Source organism: Salmo trutta, chromosome 7 (assembly GCF_901001165.1).
Source record: "Salmo trutta chromosome 7, fSalTru1.1, whole genome shotgun sequence".
Classification (NCBI taxonomy): Eukaryota; Metazoa; Chordata; class Actinopteri; order Salmoniformes; family Salmonidae; genus Salmo; species Salmo trutta.
Genome location: NC_042963.1, coordinates 5,023,105 through 5,042,049, shown reverse-complemented (window position 1 = coordinate 5,042,049; position 18,945 = coordinate 5,023,105). Strand labels below are relative to the sequence as shown.

At 44.7% G+C, this 18,945-nt stretch overlaps 1 protein-coding gene and 1 long non-coding RNA gene across 2 annotated transcripts in view; one reads left to right on the top strand and one right to left on the bottom strand.

Annotated features, from left to right (window-relative positions):
• Positions 1-1,030, top strand: part of LOC115196773 (multiple C2 and transmembrane domain-containing protein 2) — a 41,956-nt gene extending 40,926 nt beyond the window's left edge. Inside the window, exon 23 of the mRNA XM_029757670.1 lies at positions 128-1,030. Coding sequence (XP_029613530.1) covers positions 128-187 — 60 coding nt within the window. The 3' untranslated portion in view covers positions 188-1,030. The remainder of the gene's footprint in view (positions 1-127) is intronic.
• A 2,752-nt stretch (positions 1,031-3,782) lies between these two features.
• On the bottom strand, positions 3,783-14,045 carry LOC115196664 (uncharacterized). The gene is made up of 3 exons (XR_003878886.1): positions 14,004-14,045; positions 6,648-6,747; positions 3,783-3,852 (listed from the first exon to the last, which is right to left on the bottom strand). It is a non-coding gene; the product is annotated as an uncharacterized LOC115196664 (long non-coding RNA).
• Positions 14,046-18,945: the final 4,900 nt, after the last annotated feature.

Here is an 18,945-nt window from a genome sequence, read left to right as displayed (position 1 = left end):
AATGATTCATTACAGGCAAGCCCGCCTCGCTTTCCCCTGCACCAGCTCTCCTCGGGGGAGCCATTACCGTGCGCTCCACTGAGCTCAGATTACCTGCCTCCGACCAAACTCCTGTTTGTTTTTACAGGTGCAGTACAGCGAGCTGAGAGCGCCCAGCGTCCAGAGCCCGCCACGGAGGAGAAGGTAAGCCCCTCGGACATGCTGGATGAAAGGCCCGGGCTCCTTTTGAAAATGGCACGGCCCAGTCCGCTACGATGGCAACGCTCCAGTGCCAGCAGAACCTGCGACCCCTCACCGCCTGCTCCCCCCTCTCCCATGCCCCCTGCTGTGGGGGTGCAGTCAGCCGCTCTCCCGTTTGTGTGTCTGCCACCCCCCTGACAGGGGCTGTGCACTGCACCGGCTAGGGAGGCAGCACATGGAGCTGTCAATCACAGAGCCAGAGACGCCGTCTGCCCGCATCCATTCATGCATTTTAGAAAAAGAATGAGAGCTAGAAAGTTTGGTTTAACTCAGACCTCTGCTGTTTGGCTTTTATTGCTTTGAGTAGTAAAACTGAACCACTGCAATGCTTTGAATCATTTACATTTTATTTTCATATAAGGGCAAATTGGTAAATGTAATACTGTAGGTGTGCTAAATCCAGTTAATACTTTGTACTTACATTCCTACCAATTTAAATTGATCTCTCAAATATAGACTTTAGGTAAAGTATTACAGGCATTTATTTTGTATTTTTATGGCTCTCTTTTTATGTAGGTCGATGCTCATAACTGTTTACTACAACGCCTTTTTATATTCAAGGTGCATATAATTATTTTATTTGTAAAATTAACTCTGTACAATCCCTTTGATCAATTTTTTTGTATTATGAAGAAAACATTTTCTGAACAGATTCAAAGGAAAGTTAGACACATGTAACTTTGATACTCTAGTGCAACTTCTCACGTTTCCTGTTTTGATGTCTTCTTATTTGTCAATTCTCAAATGAAAATGTGATGAATTGTAAAATCTAGAAAAATCCCATCTCAAACTGTAGTTGTTCCACAATGATTTTCTTCCTAACTGCACCACTTCTCTCCCTGAATACACAGTAAATACATCTGATTACACAACACACCCATTGGAACAGAGCTCATGCATCGGCCACCGCTGTGCCTTGGTTACCAAGCTCACATCAAAGCCCTTGTATGTCGGTCCGGCGCAGTGGCTATTGCAGTGCTTTTGTTGCCTTCTCACAATAACAGGGTCCAAATGAGCGGGCGCTCATCTCACAGAGAGTACTCTTCATCTTCAGCACTTAATGCTTCACGTTTCCACTAAAATCACCTCAACTACCAAATGTTGGCTACACACACGGGATAGTCTTTCTCTCCATGATGGAGTTCCTGGAAGAGTAACATATGCTTCCTACTCCATCAGACATAATCCTCAGAGGGTCTTTCACGGTTTGCTTTGAGGCATCTTCAAGTTATTCACAACGATTAGCCTCAAACATTGATGTGATGTTACTTAGAGATGATTATTGGTGTGTTTAGAAGATTGTTTTAGATCTTATATGTATTAGATTTGAATGTGATGATTTTCAAACAGTTTTATCCTTGATGGGCCTACATTAACTGGCTCTTTCATTGCCTTTGACAAATTACTCTCTCTTTTTAATGGGAAATCAATTCCTCATGACATTTCCAGACTATGCACATATTGGATAAAATCCTTATGGAGTATTTCTTGCTCATGTACCAGTGGAACTTTAATCATATAACATGTTATCAGAGTTCTTAGAGTCATTTTTATCGTTGGATCTCCACACAGTGGGCCTTTGAAATAACTTATTGTTTAGTTGGTGTGTTCTCAGTTCTGCTCATTCAAAGAAAGAGTAAATAAATAAACAAGTAACACTTAAAAATAGCCCTAGTTTGAGCAGAGTTTTGGCTGAGGTGAGCCCTGGACCCCAGCACTGGGAGTTTGTTCTAGCTGATTGGTGTGCTGAGCATCCCAGTCGGGCGGGAGGGCGGGTGATCTCCTTCCTCTGCAGTAGCACGCTGGTGAAAGAGCATCTATCTGTGCTTTGTGAAGAGTTTGATTGGCTCAGGGGGACCTGGTGGAGCCCCAGGCTATCTCTTTTGACAGGCTGATAGAGACATCACTGGGCTCTCCCAGGAGCTGCCACCAGGGGTCCATTTCAAAGTGAGGGGGAGTGGAGGTGACCCTGAGCTTCTGACGAGCTAAATCCCACACACAAGCTGAAACCCTGCTGCATTCTGGGCTCCACTGGGGGTGGGGTGGGGTGGGGGTGGCATGGAGGAGGAGGTGGGGTGCCCACAGAGAAGAACCAATGAGGTGTCCCGACAGGTGAAACCAATTAAGCATCACTCCTGGGGTACTGTTAATCATCATATTTTAACACACTCCAATACTGCTGTATCTCACACATACAGTGATGTGCTCTGCAATATGTTTGATCCTAGAAACTCTTGTTAGGATTCAAAACTTCTAAAAATACAAGACAGAACTTTCCAAACACAATATAACTGCAGCTTGTTACTGATGCATTGTTTCTGAAAGAGATGACCAAAGAACAATCAAGTGACATTTTGTCTTGAAGTTACAACCACTACCTGTTCCATAATGTTTAACATGAGTATCGTTGGCTAATATTGATGAATTGAGCCTGGCTCTGGGGACTTCTGGGAACTAAGAGGTTGGAGCTGTCATCAGTGGAGATATTATCAAGGCAAATGACGTCATTGGTATTAAGAGAGGTCATGGTGAATAGGCTGTCTGCTTCCCAGCTGTCAAGTCACTAGCACTGAGCTTTTGGGCTTGGACGCCCTCTGTTAATGTTGAGTCATTCATTCAGTGAGCTAAAGACAGGATATAGACAGGGTTAGGACTGCCACAGAATTCTCACTAAGCATAATGTCTCTTTCCTCTTCATAGAGAGATAATCATATTTAAAAAATAATTTATAAATCTATTCCCTCTAGGGAAAAGCCCAAATCTCAGCAGATAAGTCACCATGCAATCTGGTCCCTGAATGCATTAGAAACTCCCTGGATGTTTTACAAGCTTGCTAATAAACATTTGAGCCACATAGCAGTTAACATTGCCTGGATCATATTTTTTTCCCACTAGTTGTTGTTGTTTTTGTGCACTGTGTGGCAGTGATGTCTTCATCAGTCTGTCAAAATGGAAGTGCCTGCAGCTGTGGTGGATCCCCCCAGAGCCTGTCACACTCCTTGTTTCCATGGTAGTCCTTCAGGCAGCACCACAGGCAGGCTGTGCGCAAGGACCCCTACAACCTGTTTTTTCAGCAGTCGCTCCTGTGATGTGCAGCCCTGAAGCAGGCGTCAAACTAGCAAGCGCAAACACAGAGAACACTGATGTGATCCCTTCTCTCCTTTGCAGGTGTACCGCCCTGCCTTTCAGATGATGCCAGCAAAGGCTTCATTTTATTATGCCACTACACTCCGTAACCCCTTTTTAGTAATTGTTACATGAGTGATTTCGTGATGGTTCTCTGACCTCCCATCATGGAGTCACTATTTTACCACAGTGCCACATAGTGACAGAGGCACTACTCTTGGTTATACTTACAGGTGTCAAATCTCTTTGGTTATAGCTATTTGTTCTAGTGGTACCAATTGAAAAACGGGCCAATGAGATTAGCACCAGTGCCCTGAGTCTGGGCTGCCTTGAATTAAAACGGCAGAGGTCAGGGCCTACTCTAAGAGGACCTTGACACCAATAAAGTGGAAGGCTTACCTGGAATCAACTCAGTAACGACATCCAAATGACGGGCCAGATTGTGGTGCTACAGTCCCAGATTGGTCTCCCTCCATAAGCATGTACCTGAGGAGACAGCATGTGGAGCTTTTGAAAAGACATCCAGGCCTATATTCAGGTGCCAGTTTGCTTTGTAGGAGTCGGTTTATCCTCCAAGTCGACTACAAAAAAACCTTGCAAATAGATTTTATACTGACAGTGTCGTTCTTTATTCAAGAACAGACTCTAATGACAGGAATACTAGAAAGTGCAAGAACAGGGACTGTCTCTAGGATAAGGAGTGGAAATATGACTGCTAATGGTGGCTGTTTCCAGAAGTCATGGTTTGGTAATAATTTATACAGTGGCCCACTGTACTCTATGGTGTAAAGACATGGCAAAAGCCATAATTCTTTGTAACATATCAAAAATAGAGGGTTTAAGAGCTTAAATTAAATCATTGGCCTTTAAAAGCATCTCTCCGAGGGGCAGCCTGCATTAATAAATTCAACTGATTCTGCTTTAATATTATTCAGAGTGCATTAAAATGAAGCGAACAGCTGGGATCACGGCCGGTCTCTGGAGCATTGCCTGGGCCGTGAGTGGTAGTTGAATGCAAAGCATGTCGGAGGCAGTGCGGTGGCCCAGCACGGTCCTACGTGCTGGATGCAGGGCCACAAGGTCTCTGTGTTACAGGTGCAGGCCTGACAGGCACTGCTCTAGGATCAGGGGGTCCTGACATGGGCCTCAGGATAGCTACTGTACTGCCTACCTTGGAACAATGTCACATGAACAGAAACCAGGGCCTTGCAGCCAATCAGGTCAGACCGAATTGTTACTGTTGCTGAGAGAACCTTCAAATGGTCAGTAATTCAAAATGTTATTTGTATTGCAAGCTAGGACATTGTCATCAAGATGCCTCTACACTGGTTTCAACTTTATTTTCTTATTCTTCAAAATAGCTTCCCAAGACTCCCTGAAAAACAGTGCCAATTGAACTAAAGCTCTACATCCTTGAACATATTTGTAGGAAAAACAGAGTTCAGGTCTGACTTAAAAAAACAAAAAAAAGCAATAGAACTGTAAAGCCTTTAACTTCTTGCGTTACCTCGATGCTCTGTACTTAGAGTGAGCGTCAGGCAACAATGCACAGAATAATCTAACTGCATATTTCATTTGAATTAACACTGAATGCAATGCGAGTCTGAGCCTCCTGAGGAAAGAGAACAATAAAGAGAACAATATGGTTTGATAAATCTGCTAAAGCCACTGATAGTCTCGCCGTTGCAAACCCTGGAATAAAAAAATGTAATCAGGTATCAATAGAGATAAGTACAGATCAACTTTGTTTCATTGAAAGAGGGAAGGGAAAAACACATTTCCACAGTGGCTGGCACATGGATGACTGCAAAAGTGTTCAATAGGACACCGTTAGGACACCTCTGACACATTCTATAGCATCAGAATGAATATGTATACGCAGTCCTTAGGAAAGAGACACAGCAGAATTACAAAGTGAAGTCATGGTGGGAAAATCTAGCGTGATAAAGAAGCCCAATCTGGAGCTGATATATTTTGATCTGCTGTGAATTTAAAAGAAGCAAAATATTAATGTAATGAACATGGGAGACAGAGAGCTGGTTTCAAGCACTTTGGGATCTGGAGAGTGAGCTGCGTTCAGGGGATCTACGTGTTTGAGAGTGTGAGTTGGAGGTCCGTACCCCTTCCAATCCACCAGGTAGTGGATGCGACCACCCAGGTGCTTGAAGTCAAGGAGGGCTTGGACGGAATAAGCCGGTGCGCCGCCAACATCAAACGGAGGTGCGCCACTGGAGGATGGAGAGGGCTGTACCTCACAGGCTTGAGAAGGGACACATGGAAGGATGAGGAGATCCGGAAATGGCGGGACAACTGGAGACGGTAGGTGACAGGATTGATGCGGTGTGTTATTTTGAAGGGCCCAATGAACCTGGGACTGAACTTTTTGCAGGACTCACGAAGCCAGATGTCCCGGGTAGAGAGCCACACACGTTGCCCAGGGTGTAAGAGTGGAGTAGGTCGGTGACGCCGGTCAGCGAACCATTTCGGGGAGAGGGAAGCTTGATGTAGGTGCCGATGTGTGGTCTCCCAAACCTGCTCACTCTGTCGAAATCACTCATCAACGGCAGGCACAGTCGATGGGGGGGGGGGGGGGGGGGGTATCTGAAGACACACTGAAAAGGAGTGAGATTTGCACCAGGGAGTTCTGTGCGTATTCGGCCCAGGCTAGATAGCGACTCCACTTGTGTGGTCGGTGTGTGCAGTGTTGGCGAAGGTACATCCCTATTTCCTGATTCAGGCGTTCCGTCTGCCCGTTGGTTTGGGGATGGTATCCGGAGGATTGGCTGATGGAGACCCCCAGTCGGTCGCAGAAGGCTTGCCACACCCTGGAGACGAACTGGGGTCCCTGATCCGAAATGATGTCATCCTATACAGACGAAACACCCTTTGGAACATGCACATGGCCATTTCCATGGCATTAGGTAGATGCGGAAGGGGGATGAGTCGGCACATCTTGGAGAACTGGTCCACAACTAAAATAGTAGTGAAGCCCGAAGAGTCTGGCAGATCAGTGAGGAAAACCATGGCGATGTGGGACCATGGTCTGTGTGGTGTAGGTAAAGACTTGAGCTTACTGGTAGGTAGTTGGCGAGGGCTCTTTGCCCATGCACAGACGGGACAGAAAATAACGTAATCTCAGACGTCTGCTGTTAGGGATGACCACCAGAACTTGCGTGTCAGCAGCTCCACGGTCCGGGTGATCCTGGGATGGCCAGAACTCAGCGAGGTCTGGCACCACTGCGTTAGTTGGGGTCTGACGGATGCTGGAACGTAGGTCTTACCTGCAGGGGTGTTGGGAGGTGCTGGGTCGTGGCGTAGGGCCTCTTGGACGGCTGATTGGATTTCCCATGACACAAGATGGAGGCAGGATGGGCTCGGGAGCTGGGTTAGAGGAAGTGGAGTCAAACAGACGGGATGAGGAATCAGCCTTCACATTTTTCTTGCCAGGCAGATAGGTGAAAGTGAAGTTAACCTGTTATGGCTAGGGGGCAGTATTTTCACGGCCGGATAAAAAACGTACCCGATTTAATCTGATTATTACTCCTGCCCAGAAACTAGAATATGCATATAATTATTGGCTTTGGATAGAAAACACCCTAAAGTTTCTAAAACTGTTTGAATGGTGTCTGTGAGTATAACAGAACTCATATGGCAGGCAAAAACCTGAGAAGATTCCAAACAGGAAGTACCCTCTCTGACCATTCCTTGAGCTTCTTGGCTCTGTTTAAAGAAAATGTAGGATCTTTGCTGTAACGTGACACTTCCTACGGCTCCCATAGGCTCTCAGAACCCGGGAAAAAGCTGAATGATATAATTCCCGCTGCTGGCTGAAAAACTTTAGCGCGTTTGGATGGTGGTCGATCAGAGGGCCATCAGACTGAGGCTCGTGCACGAGGGGATCCCATGCTTTTACTTTCTCTCTCTCTGTACTAAAAAACGATTTCCCGGTCGGAATATTATCGCTTTTTTACGAGACAAATGGCATAAAAATTGATTTTAAACAGCGGTTGACATGCTTCGAAGTACGGTAATGGAATATTTAGAAATGTTTTGTCACGAAATGCGTCGTGCTCGTCACCCTTCTTTACCATTCGGATAGTGTCTTGAACGCATGAACAAAACAGAGGATATTTGAATCCTACAGACGAAGAACCGTATATGTGACATTTTTCAAAAAAAAGAGATATACATGAAAAATCATTATTGGACATCCTTTTTCTATAGTGAACCGGTTTCACAAGCTTTCCACGCGCTAATTAACAATATTTTTTAATTTAAAGATAGGCTCTCGTGGAATAACCGTTTATGTGCACCACTCAGAATGGACGGACAAGCGCACAACTTTTCTGTTGCTGATGAAAATCGCCGAAATGTGGGAAAGAAACGTAAAACAAAACTAAAAGAATGGAAAGACAGGCAAAGGAAGATCTTACGGAATGCGGGAAAACCCTATACAAATCGTAAGGGTCAAGAAAAAACAGTGAAAAGCTGTCCAAAAGAGGTATGTGGAAGAACCGTATATCAAACAATCAAGCTAGCTAGCTATAGAGTACAGTAACTAACATGTATGTTCTGGGTTGTCTAATTTGTAACTATAGAGAAAATATATTAGCTAAAGTTTGTTGGCTACTAATTTATACACTATCGTTACAAATGTTATTGCTAGAATATAGAAGAAACATAGCTAGCTACTTTTTGTCCATCCACCGGATGATTCGACATGGCTACAGTAGCTAGCTAGTTATATGTAACGTTACACTGTATCCTGCAGGGAAGAGCGTGTTCCACGACGTGCAGAAAGGATTAATTAACTACATATTGCATTTAAGTTATTTACATGAAGGGCATCTGTACTTGAAAGTACTTAAAACATCATATCAGGTGTTAAAAAAGGACATTTTACAAGTGTCATGCAAAATGTCACATATACTGTTCTTCCACAAACTGAAATCATCGCTGGAGATATACTGTTCTTCCACATTCTAAAAATTAAAACACCAATAAAATAAGTATTTTTTGAAATAACAAAATAATATCAATTGTTGTTGGAAGATATGAGTATGGTGAATTATTTGTCAACCATAAAACACCTAATGTGGTACACACAATTAATAATATAAAAATAACTGATTATCTTAAAATGGAAAAATTGTCACATATATGGTTCTTCGTCTGTAGGATTCATTTGAACATAACTATGGATTATTTTGAACCAAACCAACATTTGTTATTGAAGTAGAAGTCCTGGGAGTGCATTCTGACGAAGACAGCAAAGGTAATAAAATTTTTCTTATAGTAAATCTGACTTTGGTCAGGGCTAAACTTGGTCGGTGTCTAAATGGCTAGCCCTGTGATGCCGGGCTATCTACTGAGAATATTGCAAAATGTGCTTTCACCGAAAAGCTATTTTAAAATCGGACATAGCGAGTGCATAGAGGAGTTCTGTATCTATAATTCTTAAAATAATTGTTATGTTTTTTGTGAACGTTTATCGTGAGTAATTTAGTAAATTCACCGGAAGTTTGCGGGGGGTATGCTAGTTCTGAACGTCACATGCTAATGTAAAAAGCTGGTTTTTGATATAAATATGAACTTGATTGAACAAAACATGCATGTATTGTATAACATAATGTCCTAGGGGTGTCATCTGATGAAGATCATCAAAGGTTAGTGCTGCATTTAGCTGTGGTTTTGGTTTTTGTGACATTATATGCTAGCTTGAAAAATGGGTGTCTGATTATTTCTGGCTGGGTACTCTGCTGACATAATCTAATGTTTTGCTTTCGTTGTAAAGCCTTTTTGAAATCGGACAGTGTGGTTAGATAAAGGAGAGTCTTGTCTTTAAAATGGTGTAAAATAGTCATATGTTTGAAAAATTGAAGTTTTTGTATTTTTGAGGAATTTGTAATTCGCGCCACGCCCATCATTGGCTATTGGAGCAGGTGTTCCGCTAGCGGAACGTCTAGATGTAAGATGTTAAAGCAGGTGAAGAAGAGTGCCCAGCGAGCATGTCTGGGGTTGAGCCTCTTAGCACTTCTTAAGTACTCCAAATTGCAGTGGTCGGTAAGGACAAGGAATGGGTGATGAGCTCCCTCTAACCAGTGGCACCACTCTTAGATAGCCAGCTTAATGGCTAGGAGCTCTCGGTTCCCGACATCATAGTTCCTCTCAGCGGGTGACAGTTTCTTGGAAAAGAAGCCACATGGGTGTAATTTGGGAGGTGTCCCTACCCGCTGAGAGAGAACCGCTCCTACGCCGACCTCAGATGCATCAACCCCCAGAACAAAAGGAAGGGTAGTATCTGGCTGCCTAAGGATGGGTGCAGAGGTGAAGAGGCTTTTCAGTAGGTCCAGTTTGGAGTAGATGGTAGCCTGTCCAACTTGTTCTAGTCTGGCCAGAATCAGAGGAAGAGGGAAGCAATTTTTCATTGAGGGGTTGGTAATCTATGCAGGGACGGAGACTACCAAACTGGATGTAGCCAGAGACGTGGATGGATGGCTGAATCCCATGTCGAGGGCCTCATTCTCTGGGATGGACAAGGGGTAGATCAAACCCTTAGGGGGCAATGCCCCAGGAAGGAGGTCGATTGCGCAGTCCTCCAGGCAATGAGGGGGCAGAATGGACACCTTTTTTTGCTGAAGATGGGATGGGATGGAATGGCAGACTCCGATCCTTCTATAGAGGTGGCTCGACAGGGTAGATTGAAGCAGTTCTTAAAACAGACGGGAGACAATGACATCAGTTCCCCTCGCCGCCAGGAGATGGCAGGGTCGTGAAGGCTTAGCCAGGGGTGACCGAGGATGAGGGGTTCTTTAGGCGAAGACAACACCATTAACTGAATGACCTCAGAGTGAAGGAGGCCAATCTGAAGGGTGATACTTTCGGTAGTTGCGAGTCACAAGACCAGTTCCGAGAGGTTGTCCGTCCAGCGCATTAATCCTAACGGGTGGATTAACAAGGATTAGTTTGACTCTTAACTGTTGTGCCAATTGTTTGTCAATTAAATTACCTGCACCCCCCCCGAGTCCACTAGTCCCTCCACAAACTGATTGACCCCATTAGCAGAAAGAAGAGCCGGGATACCAAACTACCTTTTGGTAATATTCAAGAGCGTAGAGGGGCTTACCCAGGCGGAAGTGGAGGGGTTGTGGTCACCCCTTCGTGGAGGGGGTGGGGGGGGGGGGGGGGTCCACCAGTACGTTGCCAATGGATATGGACATCCGGATGTATTGGTTTAGGTTTGTTAAATCTCCTCTGCAGGCCAGTTTGGTCTGTAACTCCCGATTAAGACCCCTCCGGTAGACTAAGAAGAGATGGTTCACTCCATCCACTGCCGGCAGCCATGGTGCGGAACTCAAGGGCATACTCAGTGGTGGAGCGACGGCCCTGTCGCAGCTCACAAATATAGGTCCGCGGTGTGACGACCTGAAACTGAATGGGCGAACACCTCCTTGAAGAGGGCATGGAAACGTGATTCAGAGGACAGATCAGAACTTTGAGTGGCCCACAGGGCTGTGACCCAATCCAGAGCTTTGCCTGTGAGTAGGGAGATGACGAAGTCAGCGGGGTGATGGTCTATGTACAGGTTACATTGCATGAGAAATCCTTGACATTTCCCTGGGGAGCCGTCGTATTTAATAGGCATGGATATGGGAGTGATGAACGAGAGGAGGCTGTGGCACCTGATATCGGTGAAGCAGGAAGGGACTGGCGAAGGAGGTCGCAGAGTTCATCGATGCGTTCCTCCTGTCGGGCTAGACGTAGCTGCAGCTCCGCTGAATCCATCTGTCGTTTTTTGGTGAGGTATTCAAGCACAGGGCGCAGCAGGTGATTATTTGTAAAGGACCACAGGAGGAGGCAGGTAGCTGGGTCCAGGGGCAGGCAACAGTACAGTCAGGGAAAATGCTAGTAACATCATCTGGGAGATCAGGCAATAGGTTGATAACAGGAAATCCGATAGGCTAAAGTACAGGCAGGGAATAGGCAAAAGGCGTCGTTAATGAGGCAGGTCAAAACTATCATACACGGGAGGATTAACTTACTGGAAAACCAGAGCTACAAATAGAAGTGTGTCACAAAACAAACAATACTTCACAATGATGGGGTGCAAAGAACTGAACTAAATAGTGTGTGATAATGACATACAGGTGTGTGAACAGGTGATCAGAATTCAGGTGATTGGGATCTGGAGAGTGAGCTGCGTTCAGGGGACCTATGTGTTTGAGAGTGTGAGTTGGAAGCAGACGTTAAAAGTTTATTATGAGCCATATTCATAATTCACAGCCCAGGGCAAGTATATTTAACCAAATTAGCATACACTACACATTTGAAATATCAACAGCCACACAATAACACACTGACACAAACATAATATAGCCATACTATTTTCATCTATTAGAGTAACCAGCGGTATTTCAGGAACTACCTCGCATATCTTCAATCAATGTCTTTATTCAAAGCTACTTGTGTGTTTCACGCGTCTCCGCCTTCCCCAGCACAATCCATACTGAATTTGGCCTTGTATATTTTCAGTTGGTTTATCCTCTTGTCTTGCTTATTAGTTTGATGCTTGAATCCTAATAAGCATAGTGTTATAGATGATGTAGTGCATCACTTTAAATCTGACCAACAGTGGTCCTTTAAAGTTTCTGAAATGGACACCATGCAGTAGTACTGTCAGTGACACCATGCAGTAGTACTGTCAGTGACACCATGCAGTAGTACTGTCAGTGACACCATGCAGTAGTACTGTCAGAGTGACACCATGCAGTAGTACTGTCAGTGACACCATGCAGTAGTACTGTCAGTGACACCATGCAGTAGTACTGTCAGTGACACCATGCAGTAGTACTGTCAGAGTGACACCATTCAGTAGTACTGTCAGTGACACCATGCAGTAGTACTGTCAGTGACACCATGCAGTAGTACTGTCAGAGTGACACCATGCAGTAGTACTGTCAGTGACACCATGCAGTAGTATTGTCAGAATGACACCATGCAGTAGTACTGTCAGTGACACCATGCAGTAGTACTGTCAGTGACACCATGCAGTAGTACTGTCAGTGACACCATGCAGTAGTACTGTCAGAGTGACACCATGCAGTAGTACTGTCAGTGACACCATGCAGTAGTACTGTCAGAATGACACCATGCAGTAGTACTGTCAGAGTGACACCATGCAGTAGTACTGTCAGTGACACCATGCAGTAGTACTGTCAGAGTGACACCATGCAGTAGTACTGTCAGAGTGACACCATGCAGTAGTACTGTCAGAGTGACACCATGCAGTAGTACTGTCAGAGTGACACCATGCAGTAGTACTGTCAGTGACACCATGCAGTAGTACTGTCAGTGACACCATGCAGTAGTACTGTCAGAGTGACACCATGCAGTAGTACTGTCAGTGACACCATGCAGTAGTACTGTCAGAGTGACACCATGCAGTAGTACTGTCAGTGACACCATGCAGTAGTACTGTCAGTGACACCATGCAGTAGTATTGTCAGAGTGACACCATGCAGTAGTACTGTCAGTGACACCATGCAGTAGTACTGCCAGTGACACCATGCAGTAGTACTGTCAGAGTGACACCATGCAGTAGTACTGTCAGAGTGACACCATGCAGTAGTACTGTCAGTGACACCATGCAGTAGTACTGTCAGAGTGACACCATGCAGTAGTACTGTCAGAGTGACACCATGCAGTAGTACTGTCAGAGTGACACCATGCAGTAGTACTGTCAGAGTGACACCATGCAGTGGTACTGTCAGTGACACCATGCAGTAGTACTGTCAGAGTGACACCATGCAGTAGTACTGTCAGTGACACCATGCAGTAGTACTGTCAGAGTGACACCATGCAGTAGTACTGTCAGTGACACCATGCAGTAGTACTGTCAGTGACACCATGCAGTAGTACTGTCAGAGTGACACCATGCAGTAGTACTGTCAGTGACACCATGCAGTAGTACTGTCAGAGTGACACCATGCAGTAGTACTGTCAGTGACACCATGCAGTAGTACTGTCAGTGACACCATGCAGTAGTATTGTCAGAGTGACACCATGCAGTAGTACTGTCAGTGACACCATGCAGTAGTACTGCCAGTGACACCATGCAGTAGTACTGTCAGAGTGACACCATGCAGTAGTACTGTCAGAGTGACACCATGCAGTAGTACTGTCAGTGACACCATGCAGTAGTACTGTCAGAGTGACACCATGCAGTAGTACTGTCAGAGTGACACCATGCAGTGGTACTGTCAGTGACACCATGCAGTAGTACTGTCAGAGTGACACCATGCAGTAGTACTGTCAGTGACACCATGCAGTAGTACTGTCAGAGTGACACCATGCAGTAGTACTGTCAGAGTGACACCATGCAGTAGTACTGTCAGTGACACCATGCAGTAGTACTGACAGAGTGACACCATGCAGTAGTACTGTCAGAGTGACACCATGCAGCAGTACTGTCAGAGTGACACCAGACCAGCGTATTAAACAGCAGCAGATACCGTCAGGCCCAAGCCTGCTAATTATGGTCCCCTACCAGGTCCTCCAGCGCTGAGGAAATGTATGCTCTAATTTCTGATTAAAAAACATAAATGCATATGGAAAAAAGGATCAATTAAATAACCAACCTCTAGAAAAGTAATTAGATGTGGTCTTTCATTGGAAGTGCTTGCTCTGTGATGAAGGTTTAAAGAGTCCAGTGGCAGAGACACTAAAACTGTGTTTGCTTTATTTACGACGCTGCCGTGTCACCCACCGGGGCCCAATTAGGCTTCGACTGATCCCTCTGAAAGCTCCTCGCTGCTCCTCTTTGACAGGAAATGAAAGCTCCACTTGCTCACGTCCTTCCACTGACCCGCAGGCTCCAAGCTCTGGCTTCAACCTGTTCACTGCAGTCTGGGCTGGTGGGGAGCAATGACTCTAACACGCTGCCGCCAGGACTCCGGCCTTTAGCCAAGCATTTCCCATCACTAATCTGTGTCAACAGATCAGAAAGTCATGATGATGTGAATGTTTTAAGAATACAATTCTTCAGGGCATAAGACACAAACAGCCTTACTGTATAGATGTAAAATCATGCCTGGCTACCTCCTGTACTGTTTCTTAGATAGTGATGTTAAGCTACTGTACAGTGTTGCAGCATACTGTGTGAGCACGGTGTCTTACCCACATGAGGGAGCTGTGTGGCTGAACCATAAGGGATGGTTCTGATTGCCATGCTGGCTTGCGTTCTTATATCAGCTTCAGACGGTTTGTCAGAGTAATTTTCTTAATTAACTGAGATGTGCTCTGATTAAACTGATATTTACCAATTTACATCCTTCCAGGCAGCTTTAAATTGCCTTCCATAGACTCCAGGCTGGTGTGTTATAGCCAGGAGATACAAATAGAGCATAAAATGATCTATTCATGTTCCTACATCCCATTAAGTTGTGTGTTATTTTGCATGAACATGTAGATGTAGAAGATTGTTATACTCACACAATTGCATGTTATTAATAATACCCATCTTTAACACATGCGACTCTGCGCTATGCAACCGACAACAATATATGATAGGTTTATGTCATTCTTGAATTACCATACACACAAGTACATGAGTCGTTTATTAGTTTCAATAGACATAAAACCCCTAGAAATAAACCTATGGATCTTTAAGCAAGCAGCAAGAGACCAATTAGCAAGTATCTCTTTTCTATTCCTCCCTATCTGCAGTAAGTGAGTGTGAGAGGGAGAGGTGTGGGGGGAGGAGTTTGAGCGGCACAGACAGGCAGAGAGAGAGGCAAAACAAAGCCATCATCTCCTAGTGCTTGCCCTCCTCTCCCCTCTCCTCTGCAGCTCCAATTACTGCCTCCTTTCCCTGCCATCAGTATGCAGCAGGGCTGCTCCTCTCCACCACTCGCCCCAGGCCATTGAATACGTTACCTCCGCTATGGGGCTAGGGGCTCAGGGGCGCCGCGCCCCCTAACCCCTCGGATAATTTGGGATTCCTGCTCCTGCCTTGGAGAGACGAAAACAATAAAAGATCCAGATAAATAAAGAAATAAGGTTGGCTCTCAAATATCCAGAGATCTACTGATTTATTGATTTGTTCATTCTTTAGTTTATTGTTATTTGTAAATCATTACTGAGCTGCAACCACCCGGCCCTGCAGCATCACCCCACGAGTATGGGTACACTGGTGTATAATACACTGCAAAAGTTCAGTGAACTCACAAGGACGGGCCAGGAAGTTTGTGGTTGAGGAATTTTGTAGTGGGGCAAAATACTAGCCTACAATTTTACATGTTCATAGGACAGGTTATTGGGGAAATTATGCATAATGCTACATAATTCAACATTGTTATGATACTGTATATTTTTATATCGATAATGAGCCATCTTTATAGACTGATTATTGCATACTAAACTGATCCAATAGTATTGCACAGACCATTACTTGATAATAGTAATTCTTATGTCCTGTTAAACCACAAGGGTGCACAATGTACTCGAGGGAAGCCTAAAAAGCTGTTTAAACTAAAATGCTGTTGGCTCAGATTCCATCTCTGTGTCTTTGGAATAGGTTTAGGGTAGCTCAGTGAGCTGTGGAGACAATACAGTTCTTATTAAAGCACTTAAGATGACTTACAGGATAACAAAGGCATATTTGTGTTTCAATTCTGTTAGAAAAGTCCCCCTGAAGCCACCACATAACTACCTGGTCCAACTATGTTGTGCAACAACAAAAACGATCCTAGTAAAGTGGAGGGGAATATACTGTAATAGAGTGTACAACAACAATGGAACCATATTTATAGTGACCCATATCCTCTCGAAACCTTGAATAACAAAGCTGTGTGTTCCAGTTCCACACTGTAGCCAATAAAAGTGTGTTATACTGTAGCAGTGTCATTACCTTTCATCTCCTACTCTGTGGTCCTCACACTGTCTTCTTTGTCCACAGCTGCTCTTCCCACTCCCCCGTGAGAGCAGATGCAAGCTCACTTTCTGGGTAACCTCACCGCAGAATTGTTTTGTAGATGTGATAACAATAATGGGGAATTCGATTAAATGGGATGGAAATGGTAGCGTGAAAAAGAGACCTTCCACTTCACTGTGCTGCTCGGGTAAGTTACCGACTGAGCAGGGGCTCAGAGCGCTCCCAGTCAGATACAGCTCACATTGCAACCAAACCATTTTATTCCTCCAATAGTGACATTAATGCCTCTTTTAAAATGCTTCTGTTTTCCCCAAGAAATTGTTTGAGTAATTGATTACTGCATTACTTAATGTAGCGATGAATCAATTCTCCAAAATGTCAGTCCCCGCTATGGTAGCAGGGGGAGAGAAGCCGTGTGAGACATTGAATGTGATAGAGCCATAGGGGGAATTATGAGATGATTAGGAGACGCTGTTGTTACTCTTGGCTTCTCAGAGGATTTTTTCACTGAATGTATCTCCCTGTTAATAGTTGGCAGTGGGCGGTCAGGGGATGTTAAATCAGCTGGCCAAGGGGTTTTATATTGTGATATCTTAAAATTAGAGGATGAGGTAATGTGAGGTGAGGTAATCCACTTACTATGATTAAATGGGACACAAGACTCTGCTTTGCCCCTACAGTGCACTGGTAAAATTCTGGTTCAACATTCACCACAGCCATTGTTGTCTTCAGAGTGATATAGAGCATCTGATAAAATATGTACAATATGAGAAATACTGAACAAGATCTATTACAAAATATCCTCTGCGTAGATATCCTACGATAATGCTAGATTAACGACATTCCATACAGTTAAGCAGCGGTGCGTATGAGACAGCAGTAGAAGTGGCACCTGCTCCTCAAAGACCAGCTATAATCACTCTGATCTGCCCCCGTCACACTGACCTGGTGTTACTTAGGAAAGGAGATCTGCCTCCGAGATCCTCAAACACTTTTTCAGGGCGCGCCGTATTACCTTCCTAATTCAGGCCAGATGTGACGTCCCTGCTCATACACCCTCTTCCCCCCCCTCTCCTCCATCTTATTCCCACCTGCTAGCTGACCTGGGGACCTAGTGCGCCAGACTTTCATTTGGTCTGCCTCTCCTGAAGTAAAGTTCTTTGGCTCGCCACAATCCTTCTTTCTCTGGCATGCCACTGCCTGGAGGGTCTGCTCTGCAAAGTTCATGTAGAAAAGCACTGGCATCTTCCCTCTGTCACAGCCCCCATCTCCTTTGTTACGTTCATCAACGTCTTAATCAGAATCCCCATGTCCATGACCCTGAGTGACCTACCTCACATGTAGGCTGAGAACCAAGGCTTCTAATATACAGGCTACATACAGGCTCATACAGGAACCTTTCTTTACCAGCCACTCACAGCCATACTGAACCTTATGCATACAACCTTCGTGAGCACTGTATTCATACTTAACCTTGGATAAACACAATGTAATCGTACGTGTTTTAGTGTATTATAAGAGATTCTTTATCAATGAAAACTATTGCTGTTCTTGCATAGCTTTGCAACTCACCATGTAGTCTTGGACTGAATAGAACCCTTTTGTCTTGAGAACACATTGGATTTAAATGAAAAACCAAAGGAATGTCATTGTTGGATGATGAACACCGTTGGCTTGTGCTGACCGGCTGAAAGATCTGAGATTTAATTGGATTGGTTGGCCATCCCATGCTGACGGACATGTCCGTCTCCCAGGAGCGCCCAGCGTCTGTCTCCACTGGACGGGCCCCAGTAAATAAGCTCTCTACCCTAAACGCTTTTACTGTTAATTGTGTTTCTTTTTTTCTGGTGATAATTAAGACAACGCCTTTGCGCCTCGCTTTGGAACGTGGATTCCACAAGGGCTGAGGCAGGTGCCTCTTACTGAGAAAGACGTACTGACAAGAGCTGTCAATCAAACCTAAAGAGCTCTCCATTTCCTTCAGCACTCTGAAGCCCTATTCCCTTTAGTCAGTTTATTCCAAACACAATTTTAAAGAGCCAGGGATTAGGCAGGTAGCAAGCAGAGCCAGACTGTCAGAGGGAATCATTGCTCCCCAGCCTAGAGCCTAGTCTACCCTGCCTCCCTCCATGTATATGGTGCTGAGATGGTGGATAGCTTTCCATCACAGATGATAAGTGCTTGTGCATAAGAGACTTGCAATGGTATCATCATCATTTAAATTATAAAAGTTATTATGGCTACAGACATATTTAGTTTGGCATTTAGAGGTCACTGACTGGACCTTTACATAGGCTTTCAAACACTTGCATGCTGTGTCCCCGCGTCATTATGAGGCCGATTTCTATTTCATTCTCACGCATACATTCCTTCCATCCATCCCCGTTTGCAAGTCCATTGTATAAACGATGGTCAAAGGGATGCATTTGATGCACTTCTTTCTGAAAAGAAATCTAAACAGTATAGGCCTATATCTCTGTCTGCGTTCTCGCATAATCCTTATTCATGCCGACTGTTAGCATTGAAAGAATGAAGCATGCTAATGGAACAATACAGTCTTTGAGGAACATAGGAGAGGCCTATTGTTATTCTCATACCTGACCTGGAGGGCATTGTCAAGCAGAGCAGAAACAGGCCGACATAAAGAG